Below are 13,765 nucleotides of genomic sequence, written 5' to 3' on the forward strand. Positions count from 1 at the left end.
ATATCTTGAAAAAGATCAATTAGCGATTTCATTGAGATTATCATTCCTTTCTGGAAAATTTGGAGGGCATTTTTTCCACTTGCTCTCATTGTTGAGATTATTTTTATCATTTTATTTAAATGTTCTTCTTGTAATTCCAAGTCTACACCATATCCATTTTTGCTTGGAACAGAACCTTTTGGTGCATAGCTATTAAAAATGTCGAACCACATATTTATATCTTTAATATAAGTTTCATTGATGATAATAATTGATTCATAATAAACGTTTCATTGATATTCACATTCAATTCTTTCCATAAACTTATGTTACTGCAACTACAGTCACTGACGCAAGCTACTACATTATACGATAGAATATTTTGTTATTTTTATCTACATTTCTTTACAAAGCTATATTTAATTATAATTTTCTTGAAAAGTATATTCATACAATTGAAGAATATTTTGTACCAGGTATGTATATCAACCACACATTTTATTTTACCAAGTAAGTTTTTATTATTTTATTTTTAATTTTAGCCCTTATATTGCGGCTAGTGATTCAGAATGTAATTGATATAAAAAATACATTTAGTGAAGTTTACGGTTTTTAGTGGCTTATCGAACAAACGAATATGAATGGACCCTAGACCAGGGGTGGCCACCAGTTTTTGCTCCCGGGCCGAATTGGAAAGAAAATTTTTATCACGGGCCGAACCAGAGGCTGCCCTAGTAAGATTCTGAAGTGGTGCGAGATCTCATTGTGGTATCACTCCGTAGAGACTAAATTGTACAGTACATAGAGATTACAGATACATTTTTCACATTATCATGCATTATCGAAATTCTACGCTGTGCTTAACATATTGGTAATGGAGTGTTAACTCCAAATGCACAGTGAGTCCTTGACCTTTTTTTATGGCATGAGAATTCTTCGTAGAGCTATTCCGACTTGAGTAGCTGATATTGAAAGATTAATGGCGGGCCGCATAAATTCATTAGACGGGTCAGATCCGGCCCGCAGGCCTTATGTTGGCCATGCCTGCCCGAGACCATCACTGACACGCAATTAAACTGATCACCCCTGGAACTCGGCTTCTTACAGAAACACAGCTTCCCTATCATCAAATGTCATGGCACACCACTGTTATTTATAAAAGAAAAATTTTTCACTCAGAAAACTCCCTCGGAAAAAAATGTCTGAAGTCAACATTGTGTTATTTTAAAATTGACTGGGCTTCATGGAGCTATAACGCATCACTGATGAAACTCACCTCTGGGTTTAGACATGCTAAGAAAACCCGAAAAACTAACTAGTCAGCCTGTCGATCGAGCTCAAACCAAAGACCAACTGCCAGTGATGACAGTGACGCATGGCCCACCAGTGGCCAAGCAGTTCGACCCAGATAAAATAGTATTGTTTTAAACACCAGACGGTGAGCATCCCGTGAAAATGTGAATTACGAAATTCACAGTAACTTATAATACGAGCTGTTTGTGAATCTGGCCCAGGATTGGCTGTGATTCTGAAGTAAAGCAGGACATCAGGATTACACAAAATTTATTGTACAAAAAAAACTTGTAATTTTCTAATTAAATTACAAGATTTTTTTTTGGTACAGTAAATTAGCAATCATTGCACAAGATAGTGGTCCAACCACTTATATTTAATCCAAATTACATAATTGAGTTATTAATAATTATGCATTAATATTCTGGTTTTAGAACTTTGAAATTATACATTTGAATTCCCAATAAATTATTACTTTGCTTCAGAAAAAAGAAAAATGTTCTAAAAAAATACTTTAAATTTTACAGAATAACTATCAATAATAATTTAAAAAGTAGTGAAACAAAATTAGTCAACAAGACTATCATAAAATATTTTATTAAACATTTTAACATGTTTTCTATTAATACTGGAATTCTAAATATAAAATAAAATGCAAAATTTAGTGGAAACAAATCGTAAGTTTATATACTAAATATTAGATAAGTAGATAAATATGAGATCTATTTTGGACTTTTTAGCTTTTAGCTTAAAGTTCATCCAATTTCTCTTATATTTCAGAATATTTTAAATTTTCTATTCCATTTGTTCAAAACCACTATCAATATCTTTTATTCTCACTGATTCTTCGATTAATGGAAAATGTGATGAATGCAGTTCTACTGCATCACTTGTTGACATTTCTGATGAGAGAGACATCCAAGAACAACTACACATAGTTGATAAGTCATCCATCTGAGCTGAAATTGGTTTAAATTCTTCAATTTCATGTCTATCAGATAAATCTTCTTTAAGCTCTTTAACTGGAGTGGCTTTGCCACATATACATTGAACGGCGGGAGATTTCGAACGCCAGAATTGCAACTCGGTTTTGCAATGGCTTAATTCTCGCACCACTGAATTCAGTTTGTGAGACATGTCTTGTAATTTTGCATCATATCTTTCCAGTTTGATTTTAAGCTCAATCATTTGTTTTTGTTGTTTAGTCATATGCTGTTGGGCTGATCTCAATTTTTTCTTTAACAATGCTGCTTGTCTGTTATTTCTAAAAATATATACATATAATTGCATTAATTCTGTGACAATTTTAATTTACCAATATACATATATTTATTTTGAATTAAAATATGCATTTTGTTTTAAATAAAAATTAAATTCTAATGCAGTAGAATCCTGATTATCTGAGGTAACATGGACTGATGCTGCCTTAAATGGCCTTGACCATTTTGGATGAAAAATTATGAATAAGTTATGTTTTATTGTGTCACTTTTAAATCACTTTTTATACCTTATGGAATTTAATTATATATAAAAACTATTTTTACAGCTTGTACATACAATAGTTTTACTTTGTAATACATGTTATCATTCTAAACTTTTTTTAAAAAGTCCTTCAGAGTTTTTGTTTTATAGCAGTTTCACTCTTCTTTTCTGCAAAGTCATTACAGTATCATTTTCAGGGGCAAAATCAATTCAGCATCATCCATTCACTCAGTATAATCAAAGTACTACAGCGTTTATGCACTTCATGCATTCATGGCAAAGCTTTCAAAAAATTATAAGAATATTAGTATATTCACTTAAAGGTTTGCCTCAGATAACACACAACCTCAGTTAATTGGAATCTATTGTATTTTAATAAGAATTAAATTAGAAAACATCACTTTTTAATGTATGATATAAATGATTTACTTTATATTCAATTATAGATAGAAACTTTGCAGGTTGACCTGAGACAGCAATGACAAAAATTTTTTTTACCTTTAAGTAGCTATTTTGTACAGTATTTTCTGCTTCACTTTTTATAATTACATCTACAATAAATTGCTAACAGAAATATTAATAAGATGAAAGAGAAGAAGGAAAAACAATAAAACAATATCTTGCAAACTGGGTTAAGTGTCAATTTTCTTAGGCAAATTTAGAGGTGCAAGATATATGATGGTTATATTTCCATATGAAAGTTATATTTCCATTCTAGTAATTTCTGCAAGATCTGCACTGGTGGGGGTTTATATGCAAGAAACTAGAGTAATTTTTCTTATCTAGAATTCTATACCTGTTTTTTATTTAGCTAATTTTCAAAATTTTTTATCCTTGATCTTTAATTGCATTATAAACTTCTTCAATTGAGTTTATCATATGATTGACTAACTCTGAATGACACTGCTTTTCATTGGAAATATGTTATGAACATTTTAGTTACTTATTTAAATTCGTTATCACCCTCATTTTAGATAATACCAATTGATACTTCAGTTTGAATGGCCAAAAACCAAAATTTGAACTAATTCATTGGTTTCTGATGATTGATTTATATTTACAATTAAAATCATTTATATCCTGAAAATAATAATCTTTGAAAATAGTAATACGGTAGAGCATCAATTATCCGAATAAATTTGGGACTGAGGTTGTTCGGATAACCGATTAGGTACAAAAAATATATTAACCTATCCCATATTGAAATTAGTTCAAATCCTGGCACATCCTTAAGTACTCTCTCATAGTTGCGACATGTTGCCAGCTAAAACATGCACACCAACAAAAATAATAATGGAGTAGCCCAAGACTGCAGCGCTATGGCACTAGCGGAAATTTAAATTTGCCGACTGGAAAGCTTTCAGTTGATCAACATTCGGATAATTGATGCTCTACTGTATTCTCAAAGTTAAAACTAGAATTTCATTTTAAAGGTATTAATTATTCTATGAAGAAATCTGTTTTTTCATTCTTTTTTTTTTTTGAATGTGATTTGAAACTTTTTTGAGGACCATCTTATAAAGGAAGAGATCAACAACTACTGTTTTGATTAAACTTCATTCCCTTGCCTATAACAAATTTCCTATCTATCTGACCAGTGAGACTGAAGAATAACTGAACTGCATATTATAAATTATTTGTACTGTACCTAAGGACTCCATAACTTTGATTGTTAAATCTACAGGGTGATTCAAAAGTCACAGAAATTTTAAAAAATTAATAACTCACAAACTATTTACAGTAAGATGTGGTTTTCACAGAATGCTTAGAAAGAAGTGGGATTTTTTTTTATATGTAATAAAAATTTTAGTACCAAAATAGTTACATTTCTTGCCATTAGATGGCATCTGATAAGATTATATAATTTGTGTAGTTGTTACTAGAGCTTACACTAAGAACATTTTTATTTTTTTATTCTTTGGTATTATTGTTTTTTAATCATTTTAACAAATTCACAAATGTTCAATGTGGTACCCATCATTCATGAGCACAGCTGTTAGACGAAGTTTGACACTATGAACATCATTAAAGAGCATTTCAGTTGGTATTACTGAAACTTCACATTGGATAGAGTTCTTCAACATGGTTAATGAAGTTATCTGATGTCTTCATTTTTGGGCACCTTTGACTTCAAAGTAGCCCCATAACCAAAAGTCACATGGTGAAAAGTCTGGAGACCTTGAAGGCAACTCATTTAGAAAAAAGCAACTGAGAACATGGCTCTTTCCAAAGGTTGTCATAAGGGTTGTTTGACAGAGTAGCAATGTGTGGACGTGCTTCATCTTGAAAATACAGTTTTCTACAGCGCCATCTAATGGCAAGAAATGTAACTATTTTGGTACTAAAATTTTTATTACACATAAAAATCCTGCTTCTTTCTAAGCATTTCTGGGAAACTGCATCATCATCTTACTGTAAATAATTTGTGAGTTATTAATTTTTTTAATTTCTGTGACTTTTGGATCACCCTGTACAAATTTAACACTGTTGATAAAGCTCTAGGAGTCACAAATTATCTTGAAAAAAAAAATTTCTATGATGATCATATCAAAACCAAAGGCAAAATCATTTATTTGATTTTGATCTGCCAATACATACAATACAATACAATACATACATTGCCCATTTGTAAAAAACTTTTACAGTAAGATGAAGTATTTATCTTTTAAACTATGAAGAAATTATAAAACAAAATGTAAGACAAAAGGTCTCAGCAGTGAATAACTAATTCATTATTTGAAAAAATATGCCAAAATTAATGTAATATACTATAGTGGCTATACTATATTATATCATTAGAAGCATAATCATAAAACAGATCAGTATTTAGAAAACAACAATATGTTTTATAATCTAGCTTCTCATAATATAACTTATTTCTAAAAGAAATGAAATAAGTGTTTTTATGAGAGAAAGTTTTGAGAACAAAATCATTTAATTACCTTTTTGTATTTGAATGTAATTTCATCAATTGTTTTTTCATTGTAGGATAATCCAAAATTGATGCATCACTGGAACTTGTACTACTATCTTCATTTAACAATTTTTGGTTGTTAGTGAAGTGATTCTTTGGATCTAAAAGTTATTATTATTTATAATTTTTATTTTAAAATTATCATCATCTATATATCTATAAAATATATGTTAATATATAGAAAAAAACACATAGTAAAACCCCAATCATCTGAGATAATATGGACCAAATTATGTTGAATAACTGAAAACTCCAACAGATTAAAAATTAGGAAGATAAAAGTGATATGTTATAAATCTTTTATGATTTTTTATACCTTATATATAAGAACAACAGTTTTTACATCATTTATTATACAGCTAATTTGTACAAGTTTTAAGAATAAAAATGTATATTATTCAATATGAATGGTTTGTCTCAAAGTTAAATGATAAAAGGTAACAGAAACAAATAACTTCGTAATAATTGTTATTGTTTAAACTTTCTTTAAAAAGCACTTTAGAGATTTTTGTTTTATATTGGTTCCTCCATAATGTTTCTCAGATGGCTCATTTTTCATGAGCAGTCTGTCCCAGATATAGACAGATTCTCACTAGACTATCTGACCCTGACTCAAAGGTTGAACAGCAAACAGTGTATACCTGCAAACTAAGCAGTTCAGTCTCCAAATGGCATAAATCTTAACCAATGAGATACACTCACATATAATGTCTTACATCCTCTATTAACATTCTGTTAAAATTCTCTGTTTTTATTTTTAATAAAGTAAAAATTACATTACAGATAGATACTAGTCCTATCTTCATTGCTTGCCATGTCCAATCACCAGAAACAACTATTTTCCATTGCAGAGAGAACCTTTCTTTACAGGCTATGCCTCTGCACAAATAATTTCTTTGTAAAAAGGGCTGGCAGAATTACAGCATAAGCACAATTATTCCAGATATTACAAGTTCTGACAAGTAAAGAATTTTCAGAGTCCTGTCACAAATAGGCTACATATTGATTATTGACAATCTGACATGCCATAATAAGCAAAAATTTAAAAAAGCAATAAGCAGGCTTAAAATTATTAAATACAAATGTATTCTGACAGTTTATGGGGTTAAATTACTCCAGCAAGTACCATTTAATGCACAAAGATACAAAATTTAAGTGAGATAGAACAAGTACAATTTGAATTTATGAATTAAAAAAACCAGATTGAAAATATTTTTGTACATTAAATAGTACTTGTTGGAGTAATTTAAAAATGTAGATTTATATCTTTTCTTGTTTTTATTTCAATTTTTATAAGACTTTGTCGTCTTATAAAAATTGCAATGAAATTTCATAAAAATTACGCGACCTAAGGAGCCAGTTTATGCAGGAAGTGAACATAATGAAATTAAAGAAAAGTGGTTTTGGGACAAATGAAGTTTTTATATCTACTTGGCCATATATTTCTGCAGCTGTATTATACCACAGACATCTGAATAGTTTTTAAATTGTTGTGAATCTTCAAATTTTAGATCATTGAGTAGATTATTATATGCCTCCAAAATTTTCCCTTCTTAATATCCATTCCTTCCCAACATGCTCAATTTCTCTGTTTTCTATTGTACAGTTGTCCCTTGATAATCCGACAGGTATGGGACCAAAGGTGTGTCAGATTACCAAAAGTGTCCGGATTACTGAAAATAATTACATATTTCGCATTGTTTTGCTAGCAGTAACTTACAATATTCTCTACTCCAACTGTTCGAACAGAACTGCTCACATAAAACACACGAAATGTGTGTCATCGAGTAAGAATTGGATGGGGAGATTCACATCGCAACATGCTTATGTGCAAGCAGACACGTAACGGGGACGGGTACCTTGACGGGAGGTGCGTCGGACTACTGAGCATGTCGGATTAAAAAACGTCAGACTATAGAGGGACAACTGTAATTGTCACTTAGAGCTAACAATACTGCTGTAATAGGGACATGTCTTACTGGTGCCATGTTAGGTATTATAGTGGAAAAAAAGGGCTCAACACTTGACAAACAACAATGTCATAAGTTTAAGTTGCTGACAGTGTAAACAGTTTTGTGAGAACTTAGGAAAGGCAGAACTTGCATAAGATTTGTCACAAGTAAACTCACAAGTTATATACTCCCTTAGAATAAAGTTCATCTGTTTGTATAAAGATGTTATAGTTTTGTTTTTAAACTGACATATAAAATCAGAGCAACTTTTAAGTTTTATATGTTGGTTTCTTGTGATTGTGTGATTCAGATAATTTTTGTGATTTTTCTAATTCATAATTTATTTTTAATATTGTATTTTAATTCAATACCTTAAAAATGTTTAATACTTACAAATTTGTTAAGTTATTAAAATGAAAATGCTTTATATGACAACAAAAAGTAAGAGAGCTTGCCAAGTTTATTTTAATATTATATTTTAATTGTGTGCTTGAAATTATAATTTATATAATAAGAAGCTCTTTTATTTTAATTAATTGCATTTCAAGCTTTGCTTTATTTTAGCCTTCTTTTATTTGACAAATAAAATATAGAACATTACCATTGTTCAAAATGGCTTTAATAATCTACTTATATAAGCCATTGATCCCACCGTTTATATATCTGTAATCTGTCACAAAATGCCTAGAATGCCCAGTAGGGGCATCCCTAGCAATGATTTTCAGCTATACACCAACCAAAGCCAATTATTATACTAATTCTTAGTATTATAACCGTTTCTAGCCCGATAATATTTGGCTTTGGCTGGTGTATAGCTTTAAACTATTGGGTGTAGTAATGATGTTTGATTTTCGGCTATTATTTAAATTAACAGTATAATTTATTTATAACAGTATAATTCAGTATATTATTATTTTTATTAGGAATTTATTATTTATACCATGGAATGACACCGCTGCTGCTAGAATTCCCACTAGGGGGTGTCCCGGGCTATCTCATAATTTATACGAGGGTCATTCTAAAAGAAAAGAACGTTTTGATCTGACAAGCCGTGCAGTTCTCCCATCACCCTCCACTGCCATGTCATGGACCTTCCCATGTTTTTGTGTCAGTCTGATGTTAACAGCGATCATTTACTGTTTACAGTGTGACAAAATTAAAGATCCCACCAAGTGTGAGGTTCGTAGTGTAATACACTTTTTGAATGTGAAAAAAGTGTGCCCTATCAAAATTTACAAATAGATAACCAAGGTTTATGTGATGAATGAAGCTTCAGTTCGAAACAAATGGCGGGGATTGTTGTCCAGAGGCATTGTGCTTCTTCAAGATAACGCACGTCCGCATGCTGCTGTATTGACGAAGAACTTGCTTCAGCAGTTTAAGTGGGAAGTTTTTGAACATCCTTCTTACAGCCCGGACTAGGCTCGGAGTGATTCTCGAAGTATTTCCCAAAATTGAAGGATTTTTTAGCTGGGAATCACTATGGAAGTGACAACGAACTGAAAGAGGCTGTTAATGACTGGTTCAAGAATTTGGTGGTAACTGAGTGTACAGAAGGCATAGAAAAGCTGATGATACACTATGACAAATGTTTAAATTTGTATGGCAACTATGTAGAAATATAGCTAAGGTATCATATGTGTTGTAAAATAAGTTTTGTTTCATTATCTTAAATAAAAATATTTAGAGAAACAAACATTCTTTACTTTTAGAATGACCCTCGTATATCATAACTTGGTAATTAAAATACTAATTTAAATTTAAAGACTAATTTAAATACTATTTCAATTAATTTTTATATATATTATTTTTAGGCATTTTGATCAAAATGCCTAAAAATAATATATATAAAAATTCAAATTGTACTATTAAGCATAATAGAGTCAAAAAATAAACCAAATGTTGTAATGTGTTGTAAACATGCACACTTTCAAACATATCAATACCTTTTGAACACAGTAAATAGCTGTATTAAAATAGATTAGAATGTAAAACATCAAAGTATTGGAGTAGTAGTATGCTATCAGAATTCTAAAATAATACATCACAAGCAGTAAATCAGCATTAAATTTTATATCAAACTTGATAAAATCTATTAAATAAATAAAAAACAACTAGTACTAAATAAATTAATAAAAAACTATTAATACTAAATAAGTAAATAAAAAATACGAAGCATAAAATTGCTAAGTGAAACTTATCACACAGGAACACCATTACACAAGTAAAATAGACTTTAATTTGTACAAGGAGTGGATATCCATTTTGGGCAGTTTTCTCCTCTTCAGTCCATATTGTACAATTGTTAAAACTGAAATGATATTTACATGTGACTAAATAACAAAGTATTTAAAACAACAGGGTAAAAAGGGGCGAAAACCAGTAAAACTGTAAAGCTTAAAAATTAAAACTTACTAAAACTTTTAAGCTTTACAGTGTTACTAGTTTTATCCCCTTTTTACCCTGTTGTTTTAAATACTTTGTAAATGCCAATTTCAAGGCCCACCAGTGACCAAGCAGTTTCATTCCCTGAACACTAGGAGTTCAGTCATGGGTTCGCACCTTGCCAGGATAGGCCAGCCACATGGAGTTTCACGGGTTTTCTCCACGTGTGTAATGCCTGAATAGGGGGCCACTTGCCTTTAAAATGACCTCCCAGAAGGCATCCACCTAGTGTTGTGTAGTGACTTAACAAATCAAAACCAATTTCAACAAAATTTTGTGGATGTGGAGTGTTTATTTGTACTGAAATGCTAACAAAGCTACAGGACCCGCTATTCAGGAAGTCTTGAGAAAATTAAGATAAAAGTTTTTCTACAATACCATTAATGATAAAATTAAATTTTAAAAAATACTTCACATATAGGATTGAACAAAAAAAAACCTTTGCTTGTGATGCCTTAACTAATCACACCATACCACTACTTCATAAATTGGTCTTCTGTATTGGTATTAATAATTGAAGAAATATTTTATCTTAATTTTATCGAGACTTCCTGAATAGTGAGTCCTGCAGCTTTGTTAGAGTTTAAGTACAAGTAAATACTCCACATCCACAAAATTTTGTTGAAATTGCTGATCAGAGACTTTTTATCTGCTATTGACTCACAAGGGGGAACCCCTTGTGAGTCAATAGCAGATAAAAAGTCTCAACACATCCTGATTTTTTTAAGCCTAATATCCTGTTATGCCAATCTAGTTCAGTTTAAATTCTTGTTACGAAAAGATTGATTTTAAAAATACTATTAACTCATTATTTTTTGCCAATATTTATTAATATTTTTGATAATTATATCCACATTCCTCCTTTCACAATTTTTATCTACTACTTTTAAAATATTGTACTTTTCAATAAAATTCATAAATACTTTCTCTCTAATAATTTCTATTATTCAATTATGATTTAGGAACGTTTAATTTTTATTTAAAATTCTTTTACAATCTTATTTTTTTATTACAGTAGAGTGTCGTTTATCTGAATTAATTGGGGACTGGGGTTGTTTGGATAACTTATTTTTCGGATAACTGATTATGTATGAAAAAATATATTAACCTATCCCATGTTGAAATTTTTCTTCGTTGCGTACTGCTTTGCATTGAATTTTCGTTGATGTCAAGCCTAACGTAAACTTTTTAAAATAATAATCGTGACTATTATATCGTTAAAAATTATTTCTTTATTTTGTACAAACAAAATAAATATATTGAAAAATATAAAAACAATAAAAAATTATACTNGAAATAAAACTCATATTTAATCACTGAGCTTTCTACTGCTCCTCTGAAAGCCTCCAGTGCCCACAAGAGAGCGTTAACGCCCACTTTGAGAAAGGATGCTTTACTGTATTTTGTTTTATCCACTAGAGTTCAATTGTTGCTTTGTATATCCCATGTTCCTTGTTATATTTTGTTTTAAATATGTTATTTTAAATAATAAAATGAATAATAATTGAAGAAATGAAATAATGATACATAAAATTTGAACATACATCATCAGTAAATTTCACATTAATATACCTAACCACTCAAATACAAACTGAATTGTTACTAAAGAACACGCAACTCAGTCTCAATTAGGAAACTCATTCCAACTTCACACAATATTAAATAAATACAAGCCTAAACAGGTGTATGCTTAAAAAAATAACTGTTCTGAAAGAGTTAAAGACCATAAATCAACAGATGATCCATAATTGGGAAGGTCTATTTTAGCAAGAAACAAATGATTTCTCAAGTTCACAGAACAAAAAAGACTATAGACAATCATTAGATGATCTGGTCAACATTTTGGGAGTTTTCACACAGCTCTGTACATGCCATTTTCTGACAAGCAAAAAGCTGGATCCTCCATTTCCCATCATCAAAATGTTCTGGTACATCATGTTCACCTAATTAGTGATTATCTGGCAAAACAACAGATAACTATACTTTCACAGACTTTCATGTCTTCACAAAAATGAAAGTTATAATGAAGGATCATAGATTCAAATCAGCAGATGATGCTATAATCATTGAATTCAAGTTAACACAGAATGATCTGCAAGACTGTTTTAATAAGGTAGGCCTATGTCAACAGAAGTGTGTAGCTACAGAAGGTATGTATTTTGAAGGTGGTCTTTTGTAAATACTTGTAAACATTTAAAAACATGTAAAAACTTGTAAAAATTTTAATAATAAAAGTTATATTAAAATTTGGTTTAGTGTTTACTCTTGTACTGTACATATATCATATACACACCATAACCACCATGCATTATGTATTGTCTTATATGTAATATGCATAATAATCAAAATACATTTTATTGTAGTAAAATAATAATTTTTTACTCACTGGATGGCATATAATCCAAAACATCTGTAGCAAAATATGTAACTTCTGGCAGTGTAGTTTCTATGTGTTCCTTAAAATAGTCCATTGCCATTGTTGTTAAATCAAACAATTCATCAGTAACTTTAAATGCTTGACATGGATTTGGAGTTATTTTTACATAATTCAAAATTTTGTGCACTTCATCCAATATCTAAAAAAATATAATTTTTTAAGATTTGAAAATACTACAATAAATAAGCATTTAATTTCAATAAAAACTAAACTATTTAAGGATTCATTTAATTTCACAACATTTGAAAAATTAATAATGACTTAAAAACCCAAAACTTTTCAATCTTAGTTGACAAAAACTGCTTTTAAATGCCAAATCAGATTGAAATTATCTACATAGAAAATGGAATTTATAAACGTATATTTACAAATAATCACGTTACGTTACTATATATTTTTTAAATACAGTCAAATCTCAGGTTTTGAACTTAATTCATTCCTAAAAGTTGTTCAGAAACCAGTTAGTTCTAAAACTGAAACAAATTTTCCCATAAGTAACAATGTAAAAAGGACTAATCCATTCCTATTAACCCAAAACAAAACTCCTTTTTTTTTACCATTTTAGCTATATTTCATGCATAAAATGCCTGTAAAGGCAATATAATATATATAATATTTATCTATACCTATATTTATTCTATATACTAGTATCAAAAACATTCAATTCACGACGACACAGTCATCAGAAAAACAGCACACAAATGTGCCAGTGCTGCCAGCTAAAACAAACGCACCAACAAAAAAAAATATTGGAGTAGCCCAAGATATAGCCAAAGATTACAGTGCCACAGCACTAGCGAAAATTTAAATTTGCCAACTGGAATGCTTTCGGTTAACCAATGTTAACCGAAAGCATTCCAGTCGGCAAATTCGGATAAACGACACTCTACTGCACAGGTTCTCAAACTTATTTTGACCACCGCCCACATTGAGATTAAAAAAAATCTAGTGCCCCCATATTTTTTAACTTATCTTTTTACATTACCATCTGTTGCATATCTTAAAAATAGTTATTGCAAATATGTTTAAACATGCATTATTACAGTGGTACCTCAGGTTACGAATGCCCCAGCATACGAAATTTTCAGGATACGACATGAAATTCGAACATATTTTTGCTCCACGATACGAACAAAAACTCACCATACGACGTTACATTAGTTCGCATTTTTCATTTGTTTTTCTTACTACAGTTATTTTTTT

At 30.2% G+C, this 13,765-nt stretch overlaps 1 protein-coding gene across 6 annotated transcripts in view; it reads right to left on the reverse strand.

Moving 5' to 3' along the window:
* Window positions 1–1,833: 1,833 nt before the first annotated feature.
* The window catches only part of LOC111635898 (F-box only protein 28-like), a 30,125-nt gene continuing 18,193 nt past the window's right edge, over window positions 1,834–13,765 (reverse strand). For 5 of the 6 annotated variants that reach the window (XM_023381024.1, XM_023381028.1, XM_023381026.1 and 2 more), the window contains 3 exons: window positions 12,512–12,701; window positions 5,697–5,829; window positions 1,834–2,536 (listed from right to left, as the gene is read on the reverse strand). In XM_023381024.1, coding sequence (XP_023236792.1) covers window positions 2,068–2,536; window positions 5,697–5,829; window positions 12,512–12,701 — 792 coding nt within the window. In that variant the 3' untranslated portion in view covers window positions 1,834–2,067. The remainder of the gene's footprint in view (window positions 2,537–5,696; window positions 5,830–12,511; window positions 12,702–13,765) is intronic. The other variant, XM_023381023.1, reaches the window with a different exon arrangement.

Source organism: Centruroides sculpturatus, unplaced genomic scaffold (genome assembly GCF_000671375.1).
Source record: "Centruroides sculpturatus isolate CEXI.00-Female unplaced genomic scaffold, Cexi_2.0 scaffold1006, whole genome shotgun sequence".
NCBI lineage: Eukaryota > Metazoa > Arthropoda > Arachnida > Scorpiones > Buthidae > Centruroides > Centruroides sculpturatus.